The following is a 23,478-nucleotide window of genomic DNA, read 5'->3' on the forward strand; positions in this document are numbered from 1 at the left end:
GTTAACATTTTTTGCAAAGGTACTCAGACTAAATGTAAGATGATGAAATTAAACCCTCCATTATTGCTGGAAAAGTAGAACAACCATGCTGAAAGTAGAAGTCCTTCAGATTTAGCTGTACTACCATAGCTCCACATCTCATTTATTGTTATGTGCCAGTGGTCTTGTTTTAATCTGTGTTTGGGGGGAGAATTTGGGCCAAATTCAGCTCCTTGTTTCCACTGTGCAACTCCAGAGATGTCAGTGGATTTACTTTTGATTGGCACCAATTTATCTAATAGTAAATGAAAATATATCTTCTATGGGTGATGTACTGTGAGTGCTTTATTTTCCTTAGTTATTGTGACTGTGTGTTATCCATGTGTTGTAGAACTGTAGGAAAATAAAGCTTCCATATAACACGTGTAAATATGTGTAGCTCACCCTCAAAGACATGCATTCTATTCATGTCCTATTGGAATGGATTTTTAAGCTCACTTTTTGTAGTGTTTTTATGTGTAATATTTAGGAAGCTGGAAGCTTCAACTGAAGGATATGTGTATATGATATTGGCTTTGCTTCAGCTGGAACTCAAACTATGGAACAGGGTAGCCTTCCAAACCATTTTATAGGCACTCAGCTGCCATATTTCCATTCTAGCACCAGGGCCTGCATGGCTGAAATTGTCAGTTTGAAAAAAGAAATCACCTTGGACATGAGACTTAAATGAATACAGCAAAACCTAACCTTTAGATCTCACCTGGAGTCTGTTTTGGGTAGAAGAAGTTTTTAAAATAGTGCAGAAAATATTGTTTCCCATAAAAATTAGACAATTGAAGTGAAATTCATCCAGTGCAGAGTTCCAGCATGATTTCTGTGTATCACTTGAGTCTCATTTAAACTCAGGTTAAGTGGAACATAGGCCTTACGTGATGAATTTCTCTGCAATTTCACCCTCAGGGGACATCATATGTTATAGGGTTCAATATGAACTAAATCCCCTGTTTAGGACAAGTGTTGCCCCCTTCCCTTTGCAGGCGTAGGGTGCCCTGAACGCAGCAGAATGGATGTATTTCCCCTCTGCAAGATTGAGTGGGATGTAGAGACCTCCCACCAGAAGTCCCTGTGTGCTGTACAACTCTGTTGTCTTCGGTTTCTACATGTAACCCAGTGCACAGAGGGGCTTGGGGGAAGAGCCCCAGATCTATTGACCTTTTCTGCTCAGAGGCAGGGTACATCATTTCCAGAGCATACTGCAAACGGGAGGCTGCAGTATTTGCTGCAGAGCAGCTCCACTCCCACAATGTGACTTGGGAAGAGGATTTCTCTCTCTTATCACACAATCCAGTGTCTCAGCACCGCACTAATAACTCACATCAGACAAACCAGTTCCATTGGATGCACAGCAGAAGAGGAACAGCTGTAACATGCAAAACTTTTCAACATATGTGGGTTGGGGAAATGAAACTAATGCCTGGAGACTGGGGGAATTTCTACATAATCAAAGGCACCATATTCTTTCCTCCTTGCCCTGCCACACTTAATCTTGAGCTATTCTGGGGAAGCGGGTACCTTTGACACTAAGCATTAGTTTGATGACTGTATAGAACATTCATTAAATCCAAAGGTTAGTACTTCTGACTATTCCAAATATAGGATAAATCACCCCCCAAAAAATCCCATACAGGGCAAGGTTAATCCAGCTCACATTCAGTAACAAGAACCATAGATTTCCTATCAAAAATCAACAATTGCTGGCTGGAACCATAACAATGAAAATGAGCCCTTATTTCAAGATAGCATCCCCCCACCCCCTCATGTGCTTCCCACCATGTATGGCAAACTGAAGGGAAACAATTACAGAGCAGTCTATTCCGCATTCCCTCATATAATCCAAATGTTCAGTATAATTCCAATTGATATATTATACAATGTACTTACACTTTCTGATAATAATAAATAAATAAAAGCTCTCCAATTCAGATTGATAGATTCCACAACCATTCTTAGATGTTATTTTCCTGGGCATCACTAGGGTTTTAGATGGCAATCCATTTTGTATAACACTCCCATCCCATCCCTCATAAATCTCCTTTGTGGTATTGCTACTTATGATATACAGAAATAACAAGGCATGAGATTAGCAGTGGTGCCCCCCAAATTTTCATAGTTTGTAAGTGCCTTTTAAACATTTAGGACTATAGGAGGCACCTCCTCAAATTCCTGATATATAGGATCCTTGACCCTAGCTGCTGAATAAGATATATAGCCCGCCCTCTGAGGCCAACAGGAGTCTTTCCATTCACTTCTGTGGGTTTGGGATCTGTCCCTAGGTGCACAGGGAGCTAATAGGGGGAAAGGTAAGGAATTCTTCAAGGCATTGAGACTCCACAAAGGTGTGTGTGTGGGAGACCCAATAGAGAAAACCCATCATTAGGAATCTTTATATCTATTATTATTCATTATTGCGGCCAATGGCTTATTTTCCCTCTATTTATATGTAACTCCTCTTAGCATTAATGGGAGTTATGCTAGTGTATTCAGAGGAGCTAAAATGGTGCTCACTGACTGAGAGAGCCCCGCTAGGAAGTGGACTTGAGTTATTTGCATAAAATCCCAAGTCCTGCATGTTGTAATTACCAACGCCATAATGTTAAAAACAACAAATAAACCTACTGTTAATGTTCAAGTTACTAGAATCCTGCAGATGATAGACAGTAACACCAAAATGGCGCATGCTGCGTGTGATTAGTGACAACGCTCGATACCCGTTTGATTTTAGATTAACACAGTTTTATCTATCATTTTGCTAGGAGAGAGAGAGAGAATTCTCTTGAGTTCGATTTGACAATTTCTTGCTACCAATTAATCCAAAGCATTCCTTTCGTAAATGTCACAATACACAGCAGGCCAAATCCAGTAGATGTTTACAAATGGCATGTGAAATGCACTGCTATGCAGATGGCCAGCATGGCGAGGCCTAGGTTCCGCTTAACGCTCAATTTAAAACTTAAACAGGAAGGATGCAAGTGGTGCACACCTAGAAATGATGGGATAATATGAAGTGCAAGAATTCTAAAAAAGCTCCTGAACCCTTAAAGAGAACTGTATATATGTGCTCTCAAGTAAGGGCCTGATTCTACAAGGTGCTGAGTGCCCTCTATTTCTACTGATTTCCATTCCAGCAGTCAACGGGCAGGACTAGCCCCTTATAGATTAGTGTTGCAGATGCACAAAGGTAACCCAAATTCCCTTCCTTTTGTTTCAGTAGTGTCCACAACCTTGGGCCACCCAGAAGTTTATATACAAAAATACACACACACAAAATAAATCTACTTAGAGAAGAAACAAACTGGTCAAATTAAAAGAAAAAAAAAAGATACATGCATTGTTAACTTTAAATGTGTCTGTTAGTATTGTGCAGGAATAGCAGATACAGCCCAAACATCAATTTATTCTTACACTGTACTTCCGGACTGCAAAAGAGAAGAATTTTCCAGTGCTGTCAGTGACCTTCAGTTTAATCATGATAAATATTTAATCCTTATTTTCTTAAATGTTAACTACGAGATCAATGAAGCAGACCTGGGGCCTGAGTTTGGCACGTCTTCACTGCTGCAGAAATGAATGTGCTTGTATTACACCCACAAACCCTGTACTTGCTTGCTTCAACCAGGCCCATGCGCACCAATGTATATCACAGAATCATAGAATATCAGGGTTGGAAGAGACCTCAGGAGGTCATCTAGTCCAACCCCCTGCTCAAAGCAGGACCAATCCCCAACTAAATCATCCCAGCCAGGGCTTTGTCAAGCCTGACCTTAAAAACTTCTAAGGAAGGAGATTCCACCATCTCCCTAGGTAACGCTCAGTCTGTGCATGCAAATACAACGGGTGCATTGTTTTGTAGCTACAGTTTAGGTGTCAGTGTCTAGAAATTTTCCCTGGATTGATATTTCACAATAACATTGTATCTAAAATCAGAACCAGATACTTCGGTCTTTTACAGCCATTTCACAGCAGTCTCCCAGTGCAGTGCTACCCTAATGCACATGGACCTGCCCATTGAAGGATACTCCCTAGGAAGATGAGTTCTTAGGTGGCATAGAGCCATCGTAACAGCTCTTTTGTTGCCACTCCCCAGTTATAGCCATGGCTGGGGTGCCCCAATGCTCTGATATTTCCCTGCTGCTTGAATAGTTCCTTGGGGCCTTTTGCTGTTGGTGCAGTTTACAGTAGCATTCACACTGTTCTAATCAGCTTTAGAAGACCAGCCTTGTGCTGAGCCATTTGAGACCTGGAAGCTGCAAAGCCGCTTTGTCCTTCTCTCCACCCCCTCTTAGCTGGCCTAGAGGATTGAGCCAGCATGTTCAATGAAGAGGTTAACTTCAGCTTTACAAAACCAAACTCGAGTTGAAGTAAATCTTGCTAGTATAATACTATTGGTATGCAAATCAGGCTTCACGTGCTAATTTAATAAAATGAGTTTTATCTCCATAACTATGTATGCTCACGTACATTGACTGCATGAGATGCTACAGGAATTTGAATTCAGGTGTTAAACTTTTAAGATCACCCCAAATCATATAATCATCCCTTGGTACCAGGGATGGGATTCCCTTATAAACATGCTTTTGGCAGGATAACATGCTCTAGCATTCTCCCCATTTCACAGCTGTGGAAGCTATGGCACAGAGAGAGCTCAAGCCCCAACTTTGGTGTGTAACATTTAGGCTGCTAAGTAAAATGTTCTGATTTCCAGAGGTGCGGAGTATCTGCAGCTCCTGCTGAACTCCTGTAGACTGAGCTCCTGGGGCTGCTCAACATCTGTGGATTTAGTCATTTGGCTTTAGGATCCCACTTTTGAAACTCCTGGTCTATGTCACTGGACAAAGGCCACAAATGAGGTCAGGGTCAGCTGAGATTAGAGTCTTGCACTGTCTCCCACTAGATCATGGTGCCTCTCATGCTATTGAGGTGCCTCCCCTTGTGGCTCAGCAGAGGAGTTGGTTCATCCTCAAGCACATGGATGGTAGTGAGCTTATGGCAGCCCTGGTAACATCAGTGCTATTCCTTCAGTCTCTGAACTCGTCTCCAGCGTCTTCTCAGAAATCCAAGGATCTCTGGGTCTGATTTTTCTGGACTCCAAAGCCTAGCTGTGGAAGTGTGAATAAAGCTTTCAACCCTAGTGATTGGTGAATGAAAGCTGGGATTCTTCTGTGTACTTCTAGGATCCCCCCACAAACTAGAGGAGAACTACAGTTATTCTTTGTTGCTTGCAAAAGCCAGCTCTGCGTACATGACCTCCAGCTAGCCATAGGGATATCTTGTTGGGATCTAGGAGAATCGCATTTGGTCATCCTTGGTTGGAAGCATAGACTGAGCTAATACAATGTTTGAAGAGGGACTAAAGGCGGAAAATGCCAGGTTTCCAAAGGGGTGTAGTCATAGTTGAAATGCTACAGAAATCCCTAGCCACTGCCTGAACAGGGAGAGTCTGTTAAATGAAAATAAGAACCACTAAATCATTTAAAAAATAAAATCTAGATTTAAAACCATTTTTGCTGTACAGGTCAAATTCTGTGTCAGCTTGTACCCTGAGCTATTGCACTGAGCTCAGTGCAAGTCAGCTGTTGCACTGAACTCAACGCAAGTCAGCGTAGAACGTGGCCTGGGATGACATACGGTGTGCACCCGTGTGTGTATATAATACATATAATTATTTGTTATAAAACAATATAAAAAAGGTTTGTCACCTAATTAGATACAATAAGGGTATGTCTGCACTTTGAGTGAAGGTGTAATTCCCGCTGGAGGAGACATGCCCATGCTACCTCTCAGGGAGCAAGCACACGAAAAATAGAATGCAGCTGCAGCACTGGGAGGGGCTACTTATCCGTCCAAGACCCTAGCTATGTACTTGGGTTGGGGTGGCTGGCCCCTCCCACCTCCATAGCTGCATTTTGTTTTTAGCACACCAGCTCAATGAGAGCTGGTGCAAGCATGTCTCCACGAGCTGAGAATCACTCTTCCCCCCCACCCCGCTTGACGTGCAAACATACTTTAACACGCTTATAAAACTGTGTATTGAATTGCCATATGGCACCCTAGCTGTAGGTTGTGACCGATGGTATTTCCTTGGTGTTTTGAGCTGAAGTGTCCCCCTACCTGTTGCTCCAGGTAGATCTTAATTAGAAAACCATTGGAAAATGAGTTCCCTCAGATCATTCTTACATGTTGGTGAGAGGAAGCCTTTATATTCTGTACATTGCCTTTTTTCCCCCTCTATTTCAAATGCTATATTTTGGTGGGGTTTCACCTTTGCCTTTCCCCCCTGTGTCTTAGGATGGGCAGACTCCACGTGCTATACCTCTGCCTGGATACGCAGTCAGTTTACCAAGTTCTGGTGAGAAGTTTGAAGTGAAGCACGTTTTTAAGCTTTGCCAATCCCAGCAAACTATATATTTCAGTGCAGAGGATGAAGAACAGCAAACAAAATGGATGGAAATTCTCACCAAAGCAGCTAAAGGGGAGACTGAAGATATAGCTGAAGGAATTGGTCACCTGTAGAGCAAGCTCCATTTAGTTTCTTTAGTACATGCTATAAACCATCACTTGAATTCAGTATTCATAGCACTTTGGAATCTGTATGGCTTTATATTTTCATGAGTCGGCATAAGAATTTCAGTGTTTTCTCTGCTTTCATTGTACATTTATCACGTACAGTGCTAGCTGTCTGGCATATATTATGTTAAAGGAAAAAGTAATTGTAGTTGTTGAAAGTGTTTATGCTGGTTTTACGTAAAAAGACAAGGAGAAAAGCATTAATTTTATCAAAGGTATCAGAAAACCATCAGTCTCTTGTTTTCCTAAATGTATATTTTTTCAATCCTTTCAATTGCTGTTCAGTGCAGGATGTGTATAGTCTGTGATTAGTTATATAAATGCTGCCTTTAAGGTAAATGTTGTAAAGGCTTGTGGCTGGCCACTGACATTCCGTTCTCTGTCCTTTCCCTTCTGATAAAATGGTCTTTGTGAAATGCAAGCAATGTACTGAATTTTTTCTTTTGCTAAAAGTGTTTGTCTCTGCTATTTTGAGATGACATGTTCACAAGAGGAATACTGTAGAAGAGACTTCTAATAACTACTGCAAACCATGCAGAAAAGAACATTGAGAAGCCGGATTAATATTAATCACTTATGTATAATTTTTTCTCTTTTGAAAACACCTTCCTCATTTCATTTTATGAGCCCATTTTAATGTAAGTGAACAAACATTTTATACTGCAAACTGGGACATGACCAATAAACAAGAACATTTTTAGTACACACCGTACAAAAAGGTGACTTTTTTGTTGTTGTATTGGTTAACTTTAAAGTAATCTGGGATTTATTTATATAATTTGTAAATAATGTTACATAAGTATTTTAAAACGTTTTAAAGGTTTTGCGCTAATAACCGGATTTAGTTCATAGAATAAGAGATTTGTATTAATTCAATTTGTAATTTAATTTTCCTGTTTACCTGTATTTGTTATTTTCACACTTAAGTGCTTATCTATTTAAATAAAATCCATGCAGTTAACACCTGAGCCAGATCTCCAAGATACTGCAAGCTTTAGATCAACATTTAACATAGGTATAGTATGAGAGTAATGTCTATTTCTAGTGTTAGCAATCGTGTAGTGCTGATATGCAAGGAGAAAAATGAATAAAGTGTCACATTACTGTAATTTTAAACGGTTTCATTTAACATTTGTTTCCTCTTCAGACTTCTACATTTTCTAACTGACATTTGTAAAAGGAGAAAGCTGGTCCACGTAGCCAGAGTTTGTTAGCAGTGTCAAAAATTAAGGTTCTGCACCAGTGAGTATTTCCCTTATAAAAGAAGCCACTCTGCTGACAAAGGATTCAGTTGTTTTCTACTTTGAATGAATGAATCCCTGTCTGTAGCTTTAATGGTAATCAAGACCTAGTGTAGTAAAAAATCAAACCCATACACGTAATGAGTTGCCCATACAGCTTCATGCAGTTGTGCCCACCATCACGTTACTGGGATCAGAGCTGGTCAGAAAATGGAAAATCTTTTTTTTCAAATGTTCTCAAAGTTATTTTTGTTGTGCAGGTTTTGAAAAGACATTATTTTTTATTTATTTAATTTTTTAATGAAAATTTTTTTGTTTTGCAATATGTCGTTGCTCGCCCCTTTTTTTGCCACCAAAAAAGGGAAGGAAGAGAAAAAGACAGGTGACAAACCAAAAGAGAGAAAAGGTGAATTTTTTCCAGCTTTATCAAGAAAACAATCTTAAAAAAAAAAGAAGAAAAAACCCAACCCCCCCATAAAATTTTTTTTTATTTAGAGCTGGTCCACGTTTGACAAAATCCATGTCTAATCATCCTAAATTCCTCAGCTCAGCACCTCCTCAAATGCTTTGAAAGCATTTTCTAGCGAATCTGGGAGGTCAGCATATGAGTGTACTGACAGGCCCAAAGGGGAAATGTGGCCCAGAGTCAAGGATCCCTCGGAGAGAATACCCTACCAGCAACTATTCCCATTTAAAATGGGATTGGGCAGGTTTTTGCCTGGAGCATCTCCGCCGATCATGACTCTCTGCAGAGAGAGGTGGTGTTTCATGTAACCAGGCCCCAAACAATGTAGGGCTTTATAGATTGAAGCCAAAAACTTAAATTCCACCTGAAAATCAACAGGAGGCCAGTGCAGATTCCAGAGCTCTGGTACAATTTGACCTCAGCATAAAAATCCTTTCCCTCCAGAAACAGCCTAGAATCTAACAAGACCCTGAAATCGCAGACTTGTGTTACACTGGGGCCTCATTCCATCAGTCAGGGCTGCCAAGATAACCTGTCATAAGTCTGCCAGGGTACGTCGACAATGCAAGAACAATAACAAAAAAGCCCCTGCAGCAGCAAGTCTCAGAGCCTGGGTCAGCTGGCTCATGCTATGAGGCTAAAAATAGCCGTGTAGGCGTTCCTGCTCAGGCTGGAGTCTGGTCTCTGAACCCAGCGAGCGGGGAGAGTCTCAGAGCCTGGGCTGCAGCCCAAGTGGCAATGTTTAAACTGCTATTGTAGCCCTGTAGCACATGCCCAAGTCAGCTGAGCCAGGCTCTGAGACTTGTTGCCATGGGTTTATTCCCCACCCCAGTGTAGATGTACCCGCAGTTCCTTTCCTCAGTCTACAGTGTTCCTTATCTTGTCTGGACTGAATGTTAGAGCCTGATCCCGCTCCCACTGGAGTCAATGGGACTCTCTCCACTGACCACAGGCCGGGTTGCACAAGACCCTTAGGGTATGTCTACACTGCAATGTAAGCCTGTGCTTAAGGTTAAACCCCTTGCATCTACACTGCAATTACGCTAACCCAAGGCTTGAAACCAGGGTCCCAGGACCCGCAGGGCTGGAAGTCCGAGCTCGAGTCAAGCTGGGACGTAGGGTCCAAACCCCGTTGTTTTGCAGTGTAGCTGCAGTCCCACTTGACTCAGGTCCTGGGAATCATTCGGAAGTATCCCACAATTCCATGGAACAACTTTCTTATTCCTCTCTATCCCAACAATCTGATGTGCACTCTATTGAAAACGGAAGCCCCCTGCCCCCTTTGCAGACAGCAGCAGCTCAGGTCAGCGTTAACCCATTCTGTTCTCATCACCAATCTGCAAGCACACTGTCAGAGAGCCTCCTGGGTTTGAAATAGAGAACAAACTGATCAAGCCTTTGGCGAAGCAAGCTGCTTCCTGGTAACGTGCAGGAGAGGCAGTAAAAGGTTTCCTACAGTGTACCATGGTCCTAGAGCTAGAGTGGCCACATTTCAGCGGGGCGGGGGGCAGGGCTAGGGACTCTGTGGCATGGTAACTTTGACTCAGGTCTGCTCACTGAGCCCTAGGTTTGAGCACAGGTCAGAAAATTCCTAATGTAGGGTTAAAATACAATGTAGATGCTCAAACCCAGGATTTCCTAAAATGAGTCAGCTGACTCAAGTCCCACTAACCCTGGGCTTACCTTGCAGTGTAGACACACATTTGGTGAGTTAGCTTCATCCTAAATCCAGTGTTATGCAAGCCTTGGGTCCTTCTTTCCTCTTCTCGGGTCCTCTTGGTGAGTTGCAAGCTGGATGGTCTGGGAAGTGGTCCAGTGATTAAAAAGGTTGAGACTGGGAAAGGTTTGACTCTAATAATGTGTACCTCATTAAGAGTTGTAGACGCACATTATTCCGTGTTTCCTGTCATCTTGGTTAATCCACATACCCTGCTGTGTCAGGAAACCAGACTCGTCTATCTTACACACTTGTGCAAATGAGGAGTTTATTAAAAACAAATAACTCCAGTATCTAGCTTTGCATGATGATATATATACCAAGATTGCCATCAGCTAAGTCAAGCAGAGTTCACTAATTCTCAAAATTAGCATCCTCCATTTGGTTGTATGACCTATGTCAACGGTGTGCTAAGACTTGCTAGGTATAATGGTAATGAGGCGAGCATTTTTTTTTTTTTAATGCTGAGTGATAAACTAGGAAAACAACTTTTTTTTTTTACATTGTGTGGTATGGATATAATACAAGTAAGAAACTGTCTGCATTACATACTAATAGTAATTCAAACCTTTCCTTTATTTACATGCTGGTTCAAAGAAAGATAAATGAGAATAACCATTAAATGAGCAGGCAATTATCAGCCCTCCACATCAGCACCAAAGTGCAAAGATATCATTTTGCCTTTATTAAAATCTGAGACAGTGATACCAAAACATTTGTTTCCTGAGTCTGTTTCTTGTAGTCTCTTCCATACTTGTATCCTGTTACAGTTTCCCAGAAACAGGTGCACAGCAGGTACTGAAAATGTAGATTAAAGTTTGTGGTTAACCTATGTGATGCATATTTCACTTCCTGTGCTGTCTTTCACTTGTAATACTGAGTGTTAACTGCTAAATATAAATGGCTGTGTATCTTGTAAACCTACTTATGCTAGTATGTTGCTTTTTAAAAAAAAACTTATCTAACCTTTCTCTTTTTCTGTTCTTCAACCCATATGTGGCTTTTTGTTTGCCTGGAGCTCTTGTCTGTTTCACTTGGCTGGGCAGTCTGCAGGGCCTGAGGAAGCTTGACAGAGTTGAGTGATTACATTTTGCTGTAAAATGTAAGGATCATAAAATAAACTCTTCAGAAAGCAGTCACTGGCTATCCACAGATGCTGTGTGATCAATAATCACAGAAGATTAGAACAGGAGGAATTTTAAGTTCTTTGGTGTCATACAGACTTACATAGAGGACTTGCTCCAATCTCTGTCAAAAGAGAATGCATTTAAATATGTTTTCCCCTATTGCATGTTGTGAGTGCTAAAATAAGTTGTAGGAATATTATTTAGTTTGTTTTATTTTGATTGAGAGTAAAATGTCAGAAAGTGCACCCATTCCACTAACATTGAATACATCATACTATCAAAGTGACTTAGTTAAAACAGGGACGAGATAGGAGTATGATATATAATGGCCAACGGTAATTCAAAACCACATGGCTGAACAGGAAGCACATGCCTATGCAAATGTTCTAGTCAGAGGCAGCGTGGTGGAGAGTGGTGAACACAGCACTGGATTAGGAAGTTCTGAGTTCTAACCCAGGCTTAGGATAACATCTCTATGCAGGAAGGGGATGGGTTCCTTGTGTAAATCCTGTAATTTCTCTATATTTCTCCTTAGTTCACTGTCCAGTTGGAGAGGATTTCACTGCAGTCCAAAGTAACTGCTTAAAAACTAGTGTGCAGACTCACAAGCCAAGGAAGGAAAATTCAAAAGTCCTAACGTCCTTTTCCTCAGGGCTTGCCCCTCATATCCAAAAACACAGCTTACAGCCAGCACAACCAACTCAAACTTCTGGGTAACAACCGCTTGAGGCCTAGCCATGTGGAGGAGAAGAGAACATAACCTTCCCTCATGACAGCCTCCTTTGCACCAGCTTTCCCTTTTCTTTAATAATCCCACCCAGATCAGCCTGGTGGAAGGCAGAAAACTGGTAATGCTTTTACACTATGTCACACATATTCCCGAAATAGTTGCTCTATGATATCTTGTGCCGCCAGAGCCTAAAACGAGGGCCGTAATGACTGGGAACTAGAATGCATGCTGCAGTGTGTTCATTTCTGTTATTGGAAGAGACATATGGAAAATCTCAGTCTGAGGTGGTGCAGCTGGGTGCAAGACAAGTGATGGTAAGTGCCCACTGACTGTCAGACCTCGCGTGGATAAGGGCAACATTGCATGACGGGTTTGTCTGCAGTGTCGTAGCCATCTTGGTCCCAGGATATTAGAGAGACAAGATGGGTGAGGTAATATCTTTTATTGCACCATTTTCTGTGGGGGAGAGAGACAAGCTTTTGAGCTACACAGGCTGAAAGAAGAGCTCTCTGGAGCCCAAAAGCTTGTCTCTCACCAACAGAATCCCTATGATGGCTTTAGTCACTCGTTATTAATCTCATGCTCACGTCACTTTAACCTACTTTCCCCTTTGGTAAAAAGCCTCCTGTTGACTCACATGACACAGGGGCTAAGAGTTCATCTAATTAAACACTGATTTGCAACTCTTAGTTGCCATTTGTATAGACATGTGATATTCTTTGTTCTCAGCACATCTGTTCTGAAGTATTGGCATATTCCTACAGACATGAGTCCGTGGGCTCTTTCTGCACTAATTCCAGGAGGATCCCAGCTCACCTCATTTGCTTTAGCAAATTTAACAATGGATTTATTTTGTCCACTAGGGAAAAAAGTATGTTGGATTTGTGACATTCTTTTTCTAGTTAAAGAAAGTAAAAGCCGGGTGAATTCTTTGTGTCTAGAAAGGGGATAAATCAGGGATTTAATTAAAAGCAGCAGAAGAAACAACTTGGAACTCAGTACTAAAAATGTATAATAGAAGAGTAGTGTCCTTATGTGTGGACTCTGCAGATTACTCTCTAATTAGAGAAAAGTGGCATCAGCTCCATCACTTTCAGACCCTGCAAGTCAGTTCTGTGGGTGTTGTTAATCTGCATGTCCCGTGTTACGTGGCTGAATGCGGCGGCATGTCTCCAAGAGTGATGCTGCACAGCATCATACCTCAACAAACCAGCAGGGAAATATGCACTGCAAAGAATGCTGGCCTGGTCAAAGTTCATTCCTGCAAGTTCCTACTCTGTATTGTCAACCTACCCTTGCGTAGTCACCAGGCATTCTGCAGGTTGTAGGCAAATGGTGTCAAGGAGTACATGGAAGCCCAAGGAATAACACAAGCCAGCTCTGTGCACAAATATCTTAGCCCCACAAGATACGCTAGAAGAGAGACATCGAAAATCTGCAGTTTGGAGGACCATGTCCCCTGTTTACATAGTAGGGCAAAACCCAACCCATGCTCTGATTCGTGGTTCCTTGGAAACTCCACAAGTATCAGCTCTGAGTTTCCCAAGTATATTTCCCATTGCTCTAGGTTTTCGGCAGAAAAGGTTTGTGGTTGTGGAGAGTATTTTTTGTTGGGAAAGGTGAAAATAATGCAAAAACACCTGTTCTTGTATGGGGAAAAGTCAAGTTTTTCCTTTTTAAATTAAAAATGTTTGGGGCTGGCAGGAGTCATTCCTGAGTAACCCCCTTGAGACCAATGGAACAACACTGGAGTATGTGAGAGAAGAATCAGACCACTGGCTTTCAGAGGTGGGAAAAACGAACCTGATCTTTGTTGTTTCGATTTATATTTGGAACCCATTAATGGTGCCTGTCATCACCTGCAGCTTCCATGTGTGTTCTGCCAGGGTGCTTCTGTGGCAGGACCTCATTGTGAACTCTGTTTTGTATTGCAACCTCCACCTTAGCTAACCTTCATCCTGACTTTCATTATGTAACCTTCATATTGGATTAGAATGTCCAGTTTGAATGAAGAGGAGTATTTGTGGCACCTTAGAGACTTTGTTAGTCTCTAAGGTGCCACAAGTCCTCCTTTTTGCGAATACAGACTAACACAGCTGGTACTCTGAAACCAATTCTGACCGTCTCTCAACTACTGACCCAGCACCATGGGGCAGTGGACAGTCTATAAAGACGCCTCATGGGGGAAGGATCTGGAATTTTCCGGTTGGAGCACCTGGGCAAAAAGGGAAAGAGACTATATCTGTGGGGGAGTGGTTTCTCTGACCAGGAGGGCTGTCCACATGCCAGAAGTCTGGGCTGGAAACAGAGAGAAAGTAGGTGGGACGCTGTCTAGTCTGAAATCTAGGCCAGAACTCAGATTTGTGGAAGGCACAAGATCAAACTAGAAGGAGGAATGTGTCAGGACTGTTTGTTATTTTGCAAAGATCTGTAACTCTCTAATGCTTTCTTAAGAGTAAAGTTCCTGTGGTTTAGAAAATCCTTTGCTAACTCTGTGTTCATGCTTGCCTGTTACTTTGTCCCGAAAGGGTTAATCGAGAAACTCAGCGTGCCCACAAGGTAGGGCTCTGAGGGAACATGTATAAGCAACTGGGGGCTCAAGAGAGCTGATGCACTCGTACCATTGTTTAAGGCGGCTGCACTGTGGATCCCCACATCTCATGGAAGGGGTGCAGACATGAGGTCTGCACCTGGAAATGTGCCTTAGAGACTCAGCTAAGAACTGTGACCTGACTCTGCCCAGACCTGTTTGCCTTAGGAGCATGTGGGGTACAGCAGTTGGGCCAGGTTCATTTAGTGGTCTAACTTATTGGAGATAAGAGAGAGGAACATTCCACATCTCTACTACTAATCAGAGTGGCATGAAACTGTAGAAGTCTTGGAGTCAAATGGGGGAAGTGGCTTCTTTTGAGCTATATTGAGTGATATGGTGCTGGATATAAGCAGAAATCATGTTTAAACCTACTAAGAGATTTAGATTGGCGGAATTGAAACTGAGTTTGTTGAGGGTTTGTGTTGCCTCTTTTTGACTTGAGCAGCTAGTCAAAGTTAAGTGTGCTGGGGTTGTTCCATTTGCAGTAGCAATTGATGAAAGAGTCTGGTATTTTCTTTGATGCAGCTGTGTTTGTTTACAAAAAACATACAAAGTCTTGCTTCTCCGAACACAGGAGGAACCAAAAACAAAAGAACAGTTTCTTGGCTAATGAGGCATGAGGCTATAAGCTAACACCAGGCCCAAAAATGCACGCTCTAACTTTTCCTGGGTCACAAGGTGCCTACAGGTGGCCGCTTGGCTTTCTCGCTTTTTGCCTCTGCCTCTCTCTGTTCTGTCTGTTCTCAGTTTTGGTGTGTTCGGCCTTACCACACACACCTCCACGCATAGTAAGAACAATACCCAATAGAGCCCTTTGCCCACAGGGTGTTCCTTCCTGGGCCTCATCTGAGGTGTGTCCCCTTAACTGTCTCTTTCAGCTATCTCAAAATAAGGGCACGGTGACGCATATTTTTTCAATCTGGTTTTAACTCAGCTTGTAACCAGGTTTAGCCGGGCTCACAACAGCATGCTGCCTTATGTTGATCTGTGGGGGCGGCTGAGCTGAAATCTTCAGTGGGACGTTCTATAAAGACAAAATTCAAAGTAGGGAGGACAGTAGCTGCCTTTTTTTCAGCAAAAGTTTAGAGGCTGTGGAATTGCAAATAACTGCTTCAGGGAAGAGCAATAAATCAGTCTGGATTGTCTCTGTTGACTTAAAAAGAAACCAAAACCTGAAACCAAAACCCAAGCTGCTGTTGAAAGGGAGAGGATCCTTACCTACAAATGGTGCATTAAATGTAATGAAATAACAAGGGTGTGACAATAACAAGCACAAAGGAAAAAAAAGCTAAATAACTAGAAAGACTGACATTCCGTCCTTAAATCAACCCATTGTTCCTGGGCTTTGTAAGGGCTCTGGGGTGCAAGGTGACCTACCATTCAGTGCTGTGTGTGATAGACTGATAATCTTGTAAGTAAATGGTGAAAGGCCAGATCCTCAGATGGTGGTAGCTGGCGTAACTCCGCTGACCTCAATGGAGTGGTGATTATTTACACAAGCTGGGGATCTGGCCTGAGGTTTCGGCTTTGGCTTTCAATTCTTTAGCTTTGATGGTGCACTTTAATCTTTTGCTAAATGTATTGTTCTGTAATTGCCTTACTTGTTTTATAGCAAATATACTTGATGGCAAGTTAGTACATGTCATTTATGGAGGAGGATCGTAGGACTTGGGGAGCAGCTAAGTGTATGTGTACACTGCAGTCAGAAGCGTGATTAAAGCTAACATGAGCATAACCTCCCCTAGCTGCACACTAGTTAGCATGGCAAAAAATAGTAATGAAGACACAGCAGCACAGGTTCTACAAACCCAGACAGGAACCCTGGGTGTGTACTCTCATTACACCTCTGATCGCAGTATAGACCTACAAGTTTGTATGGAAGTGACCAATCTGAGACTATTCTGGCCACAGGTTGTATCCCCCAGGTTGTGGTCCCGGTTCCTGAGAGTGCCTTACATTTAAGACATTGAAGGTCTATAGTGAGATAGATATCTATACACCTTATTATTACTACTATGCTTTCAATCTACACTGTCTCAGTATTTAGGTGGCACTTGTCAAAGTCCTGTCCCAGCATGGATTGGGCTTGTTGTAAAAATTGGGTTGGATTCTTTGAGCGTTCTGAAGCCCTGATCAAGAATAAAGAAGGGTGGGGAAAAGGTCCCCGCTCAATGGCAGATGTCAATAAAGAAAAGTGACACTTACTACTTCACACCCAGGATTTGTGACCTTGGTTTCAGGACTAAGAAGTAGAACTGAGTGAATTGTGGATATTTTGGTTTGGGAGCTGAACCAAAAAAAAAGGGTTCAGACCAAACCAAAATGGAACTTTTTCGGTTTTCCTCCCCAAAACAAAAAACTAAATGAGAATTTATTTTCAAGTCAAACAAAACATTTTGTTTCACCCAAAACAATTTTTTTTCAGTCTTTCACTTTGGGCGTTTTTCACTTTAAAAAAAAATGAGCTAAATTTCTTAATGAAACACTGTTTTGCAACAAAAAAGGTGAAGCAGTTCATTCTGAAATTGTCAATGCAATGTGAAATAATCCCGGTTTGTTTTTGTTTTTTGGCTGAAACTGTTCAAGCAATTAGCCCCAGATTTGTGAATTTTTACAGTGCCCCAACACTATGTTTTTGGGCTCAGTGTCTATTCACTGAAAAAAAATCACCCAGCTCTACTCAGGAGTTTCCCAATCTGCATGAGAGATTCCTGGTTCAGCATCCCACTGCTCATAGCTCCCACACCACCCTATTCCAAAATATGGGCCTCTCCAGCTACCACACACCTTAACTTAGTAGGAAGTGCCTCCGCACGATTACCTCCCTGCTCTAGCGTTTGTGCACCTGGAACGCACTATTTCCAGACTGTATGTTCCTCCTTCAGGATTGACCTGCTCTGTATCCAAAGCCCATCTAGACAATGGGACTGCAGAGTTCCATTACTCTATTTTCGTACATATACTGCAGTGTATTCACCTGGCCTGGGGAGCTGTGACTGGATTTATGGGATAGGTGCCACAAAGCACAGGAACAGCAGAGGCTGGAAGGAGGCTATGTGGAGGCATGCTGAAATGGCTGGAACAGCCTGGTTAACGTAACGAGGAGCACTTCAGGAACAAACAGCTAGAGTGTATAACATTGAAATATTTTAGTCCTGAAAACAGAAACTTGTAATGAATATAGTTATGTAACCTTAACTGTAAGTGGTGCTACCAGCTCTTCCTATAGTATTGTGTACTGTAGCATGTAAAGAGCGAGTGAGCTTGTAAATATTCAATGGTTTGCCTTATGTTGTATTTTGTTTGTTTCACTGATTTTCTCCAATGGTTCAGTCCATCCCATGGATGTGCTTATACATCATGAGGGGCAGGAGCTACGCCTCACACAAATGCCTGCAGATGTCATGCTGGATGGCCAAAAGCTGCCCTCATCACCACTGCTTGATAATGCCTTGGTAGAGCCTGGATGACAGAGGAGATGAGGAGCTTGCTGCTTATAGTGGTATAAAGATCTTACAGCTTATGATGTTGGTTTTGTGCTTTGTTTTGTTGCTGAACTAACAGTCTCTGTCTCGTGTTTCCCACTAGGAGCCAGAGATGGGCATGAGGTTGCTCTGAAGAAGAGTCTCGGAAGCTGGGACTAGATGGATCACTTGATAATTGCCCTGTTCTGTTCATTCCCTCTAAAGTATCTGGCACCAGCCACTGGCGGAAGACTGGGTACTGAGCTAGCTGGACCCTTGGTCTGACCCAGTGTGGCCATTCTTATGTCCATATCTCTATTGGAGTCTCCCTGAGGGCCAGCCAGTTTGTCCATCTCTTTCCTGTGTCCTGTACCCTTGTACATATAGGACTGCAGGGAAAAAGCAAGCAATGAGTGGGTTCTGGAGCTCCAGGGAGTGGTAAGTAAGGAGCTAATTCTTATCTCAGTCATGGAGAGTAGCCCTGTTGTGGATCTTCTTTTACTCATGTCCCTTTAGCTGTATTCTATATTTCAGGTCTCAGGAACTTGGGGGTGGAGGCTGAGGCAGCTGCATCATTGCCACAGCAACCCCTATCCCCAAGGGATGTTGTGTGCATGCTTCCTAATAATTATTTTGTGTTTGTGTGGAAGGGAGTTGACAGGTGATAGTTGCTGCTCTGTGTTCTCAGAGCTGCCACTGATGGGTGGCCAGGAGCAGTGCAGGAATGTGCTGGGAGCACCAACTGAAAAAGTAAAAGCTTCACGGTCTGTGCTTCCTGTCTACACTAGTACTTCAAAGGCTTGAACTAAACTGGGGTGAGAACTGGTGCCACTCTCCTAGTGTGACCCCTTAGGAGTATGTCCCTATGGATAACTAGATGCCTGGATTGGTAGTGTGATTGCCAAAGTAGTCTGGTGAAAACAGAGCTTTTGTTATACGTTGATATCAACCTGACACTGGTACAGGGCCACAGCCAGAGCACGCGGGGACAAGAAGCAGAAAGTAGGGTTGCTACGTTAATTGCTCAATAGCATCCCACCCTGTTGTATCTCGTTGCTTAATATCACTCGTTGTGTCATGCTGTGCCAATAGCTGTTGCACGGATCTGGAATCTCAGATGCTTGATGCAAAGGGACATGATGGATCTGCTGCTTCCTTGGCCAGGATGTGAGGGAGCCCTGTGAGGGAGAATTTCAGAGCTGATCATAACAAATGACTTCAAATCCACAGACATATGAGAAATACAGGAGGTGATGAATTACAGGTTAAGAAACCACAACAGGAATATGTTGTTTCCTGCAGTCTGGAAATTATCCGCAATTACTAGAAGCATGCATGACTTTTAAACAGACAAGTCCAAAGGGATGTAAGAGGAATGTAAGAGGAATGTAAATAAGTAATGCACATGGATACAAATGGTTAGCAGAGAATGGAGCCAAGTTTAATGGAAACAGCAATCCTGAGGACAAGAGCATATGTTTTTTTTAAAAAAGTACATGTGTTTAACCAAGAAGATTGTTCCCCTCTCCCTTCATGGTTTAATCAAAACTCCAAATGCTGCAAAGGTAAGAGCTGATGGAGTAGCTCCAGCAGACATGCTGTGGGTGGGGTGGCCAAAGCATTGTGCCCTGCCTGATCAGGCCCCAAACAGGCAGCAAATCCCTAAGCGTGCCTGTTCGCAAGAATATTTTATCTGGCATTTCACTGTCCTCTGAGCAGGGATGTCGAGGTGATGGGCACTGTCAAGGTTCCTTCCCCACTCTGAACTCTTGGGTACAGATGTGGGGACCTGCATGAAAGACCCCCTAAGCTTATTCTTACGAGCTTAGGTTAAAAACTTCCCCAAGGTACAAACTTTGCTTTATCCTTGAACCGTATGCTGCCACCACCAAGCGTTTTAAACAAAGAACAGGGAAAAAGCCCACTTGGAGACGTCTTCCCCCAAAATATCCCCCCAAGCCCTACACCCCCTTTCCTGGGGAAGGCTTGATAAGAATCCTCACCAACTGGTACAGGTGAACACAGACCCAAACCCTTGGATCTTAACAACAATGAAAAATCAATCAGGTTCTTAAAAGAAGAATTTTAATTAAAGAAAAAGTAAAAGAATCTCCTCTGTAAAATCAGGATGGTAAATACTTTACAGGGTAATCAGATTTGAAACATAGAGAATCCCTCTAGGCAAAACCTTAAGTTGCAAAAAGACACAGTTTATTTTACCAGCCGTTAAACAAAAGAAAATCTAACGCATGTTCTAGCTAGATTACTTACTAACTTTACAGGAGTTGTAAGGCTGCATTCCTGATCTGTTCCCTGCAAAAGCATCACACAGACAGACAGAACCTTTTGTTCACTCCTCCCCCCCTCCAAATTTGAAAGTATCTTGTCCCCTCATTGGTCATTTTGGTCAGGTGCCAGCGAGGTTACCGTAGCTTCTTAACCCTTTACAGGTAAAAGGGTTTTGCCTCTAACCAGGGGGATTTTATAGCACTGTATACAGAAAGGTAGTTACCCTTCCCTTTATATTTATGACAGGCACCAATCTTAGAAATGGGTGGATAGATAGAGATGTATCCTAGACACCACCGCAGAAACAGGACTTGAACCCCGTTCTTCTGACTCCCAAACTCATGCTTAATGTACTAGACAGTGTTTGCCTTTCAGCTGCTGTTGATATGAGAAAGGGACAAGAATCCTGTTTTGGTTTGTCCAGTTCAGTTACTGCTGGGAGGAAGGGCTCCGGGGTGCTTCCTAAAAGTCCAGAGAAGATAGTAGCTTAGATACCTACAATTTATATCTCCTCTGTGTCTTCCAAACTTTTTTACAATGTAAGTGATTGCTCGCTTCTGATCTTGTCATCATGTTAGCAGCTTCACATATGTCCTCAAAAGGTCCCTTATGTGGTAATGTGATCCACTCTTATGGGGTGATTGGTTTAAATGATAATAGACCACGTGCTACTCTTTTTAGATTCTTTGATCATAAATAAAGCCTTGTGGGTTAAGCATGCAACATCATATCCCTTACAGTGCTTAATTTGTGCCGGGGCTTGCCAGGGCTGAACCCCGGCATCTCTCGGCTTGGCAGTGCATAGCCCCGGCCTCTCTGGGCTTGCTGCATCAGTTCTGAATGTAAAAAAAATGTTTGGGCCCCGGCACCTTTTCATTACAAATTAAGCACTTATCCTTCATATCTAACAAAATCCATTGTTTAGGACTTGTCTACACAGGTATAAAGAGATGCTGCAGAACAGAGTAATTGTTCTGAAATAGTCATTTTTATTCCAGAGTAGAGTGTTGTCCACATGGGGCAGTTGTGCTGGAATAGCTATAACACAGCGGTTATTCCGTTATAGCCATGCTGGTCCATTGCCCATGCAGACAAGCTCTTCGATTCAGTGATGAATATTTCTGCCACCAAGAATATTTCTGCTTTTAAAAAACACGTGCCCTGAGGGAGGGAATGAAGTGCTTGATCGAGCTGTGTAATGTTTTCATGTATAAGCCTCCAGAGACTTGAATTCAACGCTTGTTTAGTTCAAACATCTACTGTGTCTTCACCCAGTTGATGCCCACAGCCTAAACCCACTCTAGAATCTGGCTCCGTTCTGCAGTGTCGGTTTATATGAAAGGCCTCGTAATGGAATAACAGGGTGTCTCTGCTCAAGAGTCAGATGTCTTTGCAAAGCTGGCAGTTTCTAACTCAAGGGTGGCCAACCTGAGCCTGAGAAGGAGCCAGAATTTACCAGTGTACATTGCCAAAGAGCCACAGTAATACGTCAGCAGCCCCAGATCAGCTCTTCCCGCCCCCCCGACCCCCTCCCAGCACCTCCTACCCACCAGCAGCCCTGCCCATCAGCGCCTCCTCCTCCATCCCCGCACCTCACGATCAGCTGTTTTGTGGTGTGCAGGAGGCTCGGGGAGGAGCGAGGGCATGGCAAACTTGGGGAGGGGGCGGGAAGGGGTGGAGTGGGGGCAGGGCCTGGGGCAGAGCCAGGGGTTGAGCAATGAGCATCCCCCAGCACACTGGAAAGTTGGCATCTATAGCTCCTGCCCTGGAATTGGTGCCTATACAAGGAGCCTCATATTAACTTCTGAAGAGCCGCATGTGGCTCTGGAGCCCCAGGTTGGCCACCCCTGTTCTAACTAGTACTCACCACCCCAGTGTCATAAAATTTACACACACAATTACCATCCCGTCCTGTTCTCTCCACTCCCTCCTGCCCGGAGAACTTCCAGAGTTGCCCATAATTAATCTGATACTCAGCAGTGTCTTTCCTGAGAAGTGAACAATTCAGTGGGGGAGGGAGGGGGGACAGGGAATGGGGTTATCATGCTAGTAAATTTACTTGTTCAAATGCGTGGACTTACCCTCGTCTGATCTAGTGAAAGCTAGCAACATTATGCTTGTGTATTAATCACACCTGTCGCACTAGATAAATTATGACAGAAGGTTTAAGATCCATCTCTTTTATTTTTATGTTTCAATCACTGGTGTCTCTAAAAATAGGTAGTAGCAGTGTCAGTTTGAATAGTAAAATTGAAAGTAACTGCATGACGGTAGGACTCACAAATGCCTTCCTGGAACTTTGGTTATTACATGACTTTAAGGCTAATGTGACTAAAACCATGGGACAAATCCAGCAGTGGAATAGATGGTGGTGTTAGTGTAACCCACTGGTCGTGTGTGCTCCCCACCCCTGCTCTGTGTCCAATCCATAGAAGATGTGAGCTTGTTACAGTTTCTGAGTACAGGAGCTGCTCTTTGAGCTCAAGCCGTTGTGCACACTGAAAGGGTATCTGCCAGGGGTTACCACTTTAGTGGTATGCTGGGTGTAAGCAGAAAAGCAGTTTAGCTGACATTTGGTTTGCGTACCCAAGTGAACACTAGTGTGGTTTAATTGATGGTGCTGTGGTATTCTGTGAGGACCAAATTCAGAGCTGGACTCAATTTGCATAACTCCCGGTGAGATCAAAGAGAGTTGTTCCCTTTAATACCAGGGGCAGAATTTGACCCAGGGTGTGGTTGGGGATGGTACAACACACAGTAAATTGTGCGTGGGTGTGATGCACATCATCTTTACCTTACACCCTCATGATAGCTGCTTTTCCTACTACAACCTCCCTCCCATCCCTGGGTGTGCAAACACCCTAGCTTTGCACACTGATACTGAATGCCAATGCTTGCAGTTTACACCCACCAATGCTAGCTAATCCCCAGTGTGCCACTGATGCCATCATTTACATCTCCACTGAATTGGGTCCACTGACTTGCACAAGAGCCTAGGTAGCCTTGGGCCCAGCAAATCATTTGAGAGCTGGGAGCTGAAAGCGTTCTAGGAAGGCCTAGAATAAGTGAGCTGCAAATACATGCTGCTGTTGTCTTTTCGTTCCAGTGTTGTCTTCTGTAGGTTGGTGCATGGAGCAACTTCACCATTTCACTTGGGATCTTCACCCCACCCCCCTTTCCAAGTGCTGTTTTGGCAGGTGGGGGGAACCCTTCACAAAAGGAGATACTATAGCAAATGACAAGTGTAA

At 43.0% G+C, this 23,478-nt stretch overlaps 1 protein-coding gene across 3 annotated transcripts in view; it reads left to right on the forward strand.

The window, feature by feature from the left end:
• Positions 1 to 7,719, forward strand: part of FGD3 (FYVE, RhoGEF and PH domain containing 3) — a 191,135-nt gene extending 183,416 nt beyond the window's left edge. For all 3 annotated transcript variants that reach the window (XM_037903938.2, XM_043550848.1, XM_037903939.2), the window contains one exon: positions 6,325 to 7,719. In XM_037903938.2, the coding sequence (XP_037759866.1) occupies positions 6,325 to 6,549 (225 nt within the window). In that variant the 3' untranslated portion in view covers positions 6,550 to 7,719. The remainder of the gene's footprint in view (positions 1 to 6,324) is intronic.
• The last annotated feature ends 15,759 nt before the right edge of the window (positions 7,720 to 23,478 follow it).

The sequence above is a fragment of the Chelonia mydas genome, chromosome 7, assembly GCF_015237465.2.
Source record: "Chelonia mydas isolate rCheMyd1 chromosome 7, rCheMyd1.pri.v2, whole genome shotgun sequence".
Lineage (NCBI taxonomy): Eukaryota > Metazoa > Chordata > Testudines > Cheloniidae > Chelonia > Chelonia mydas.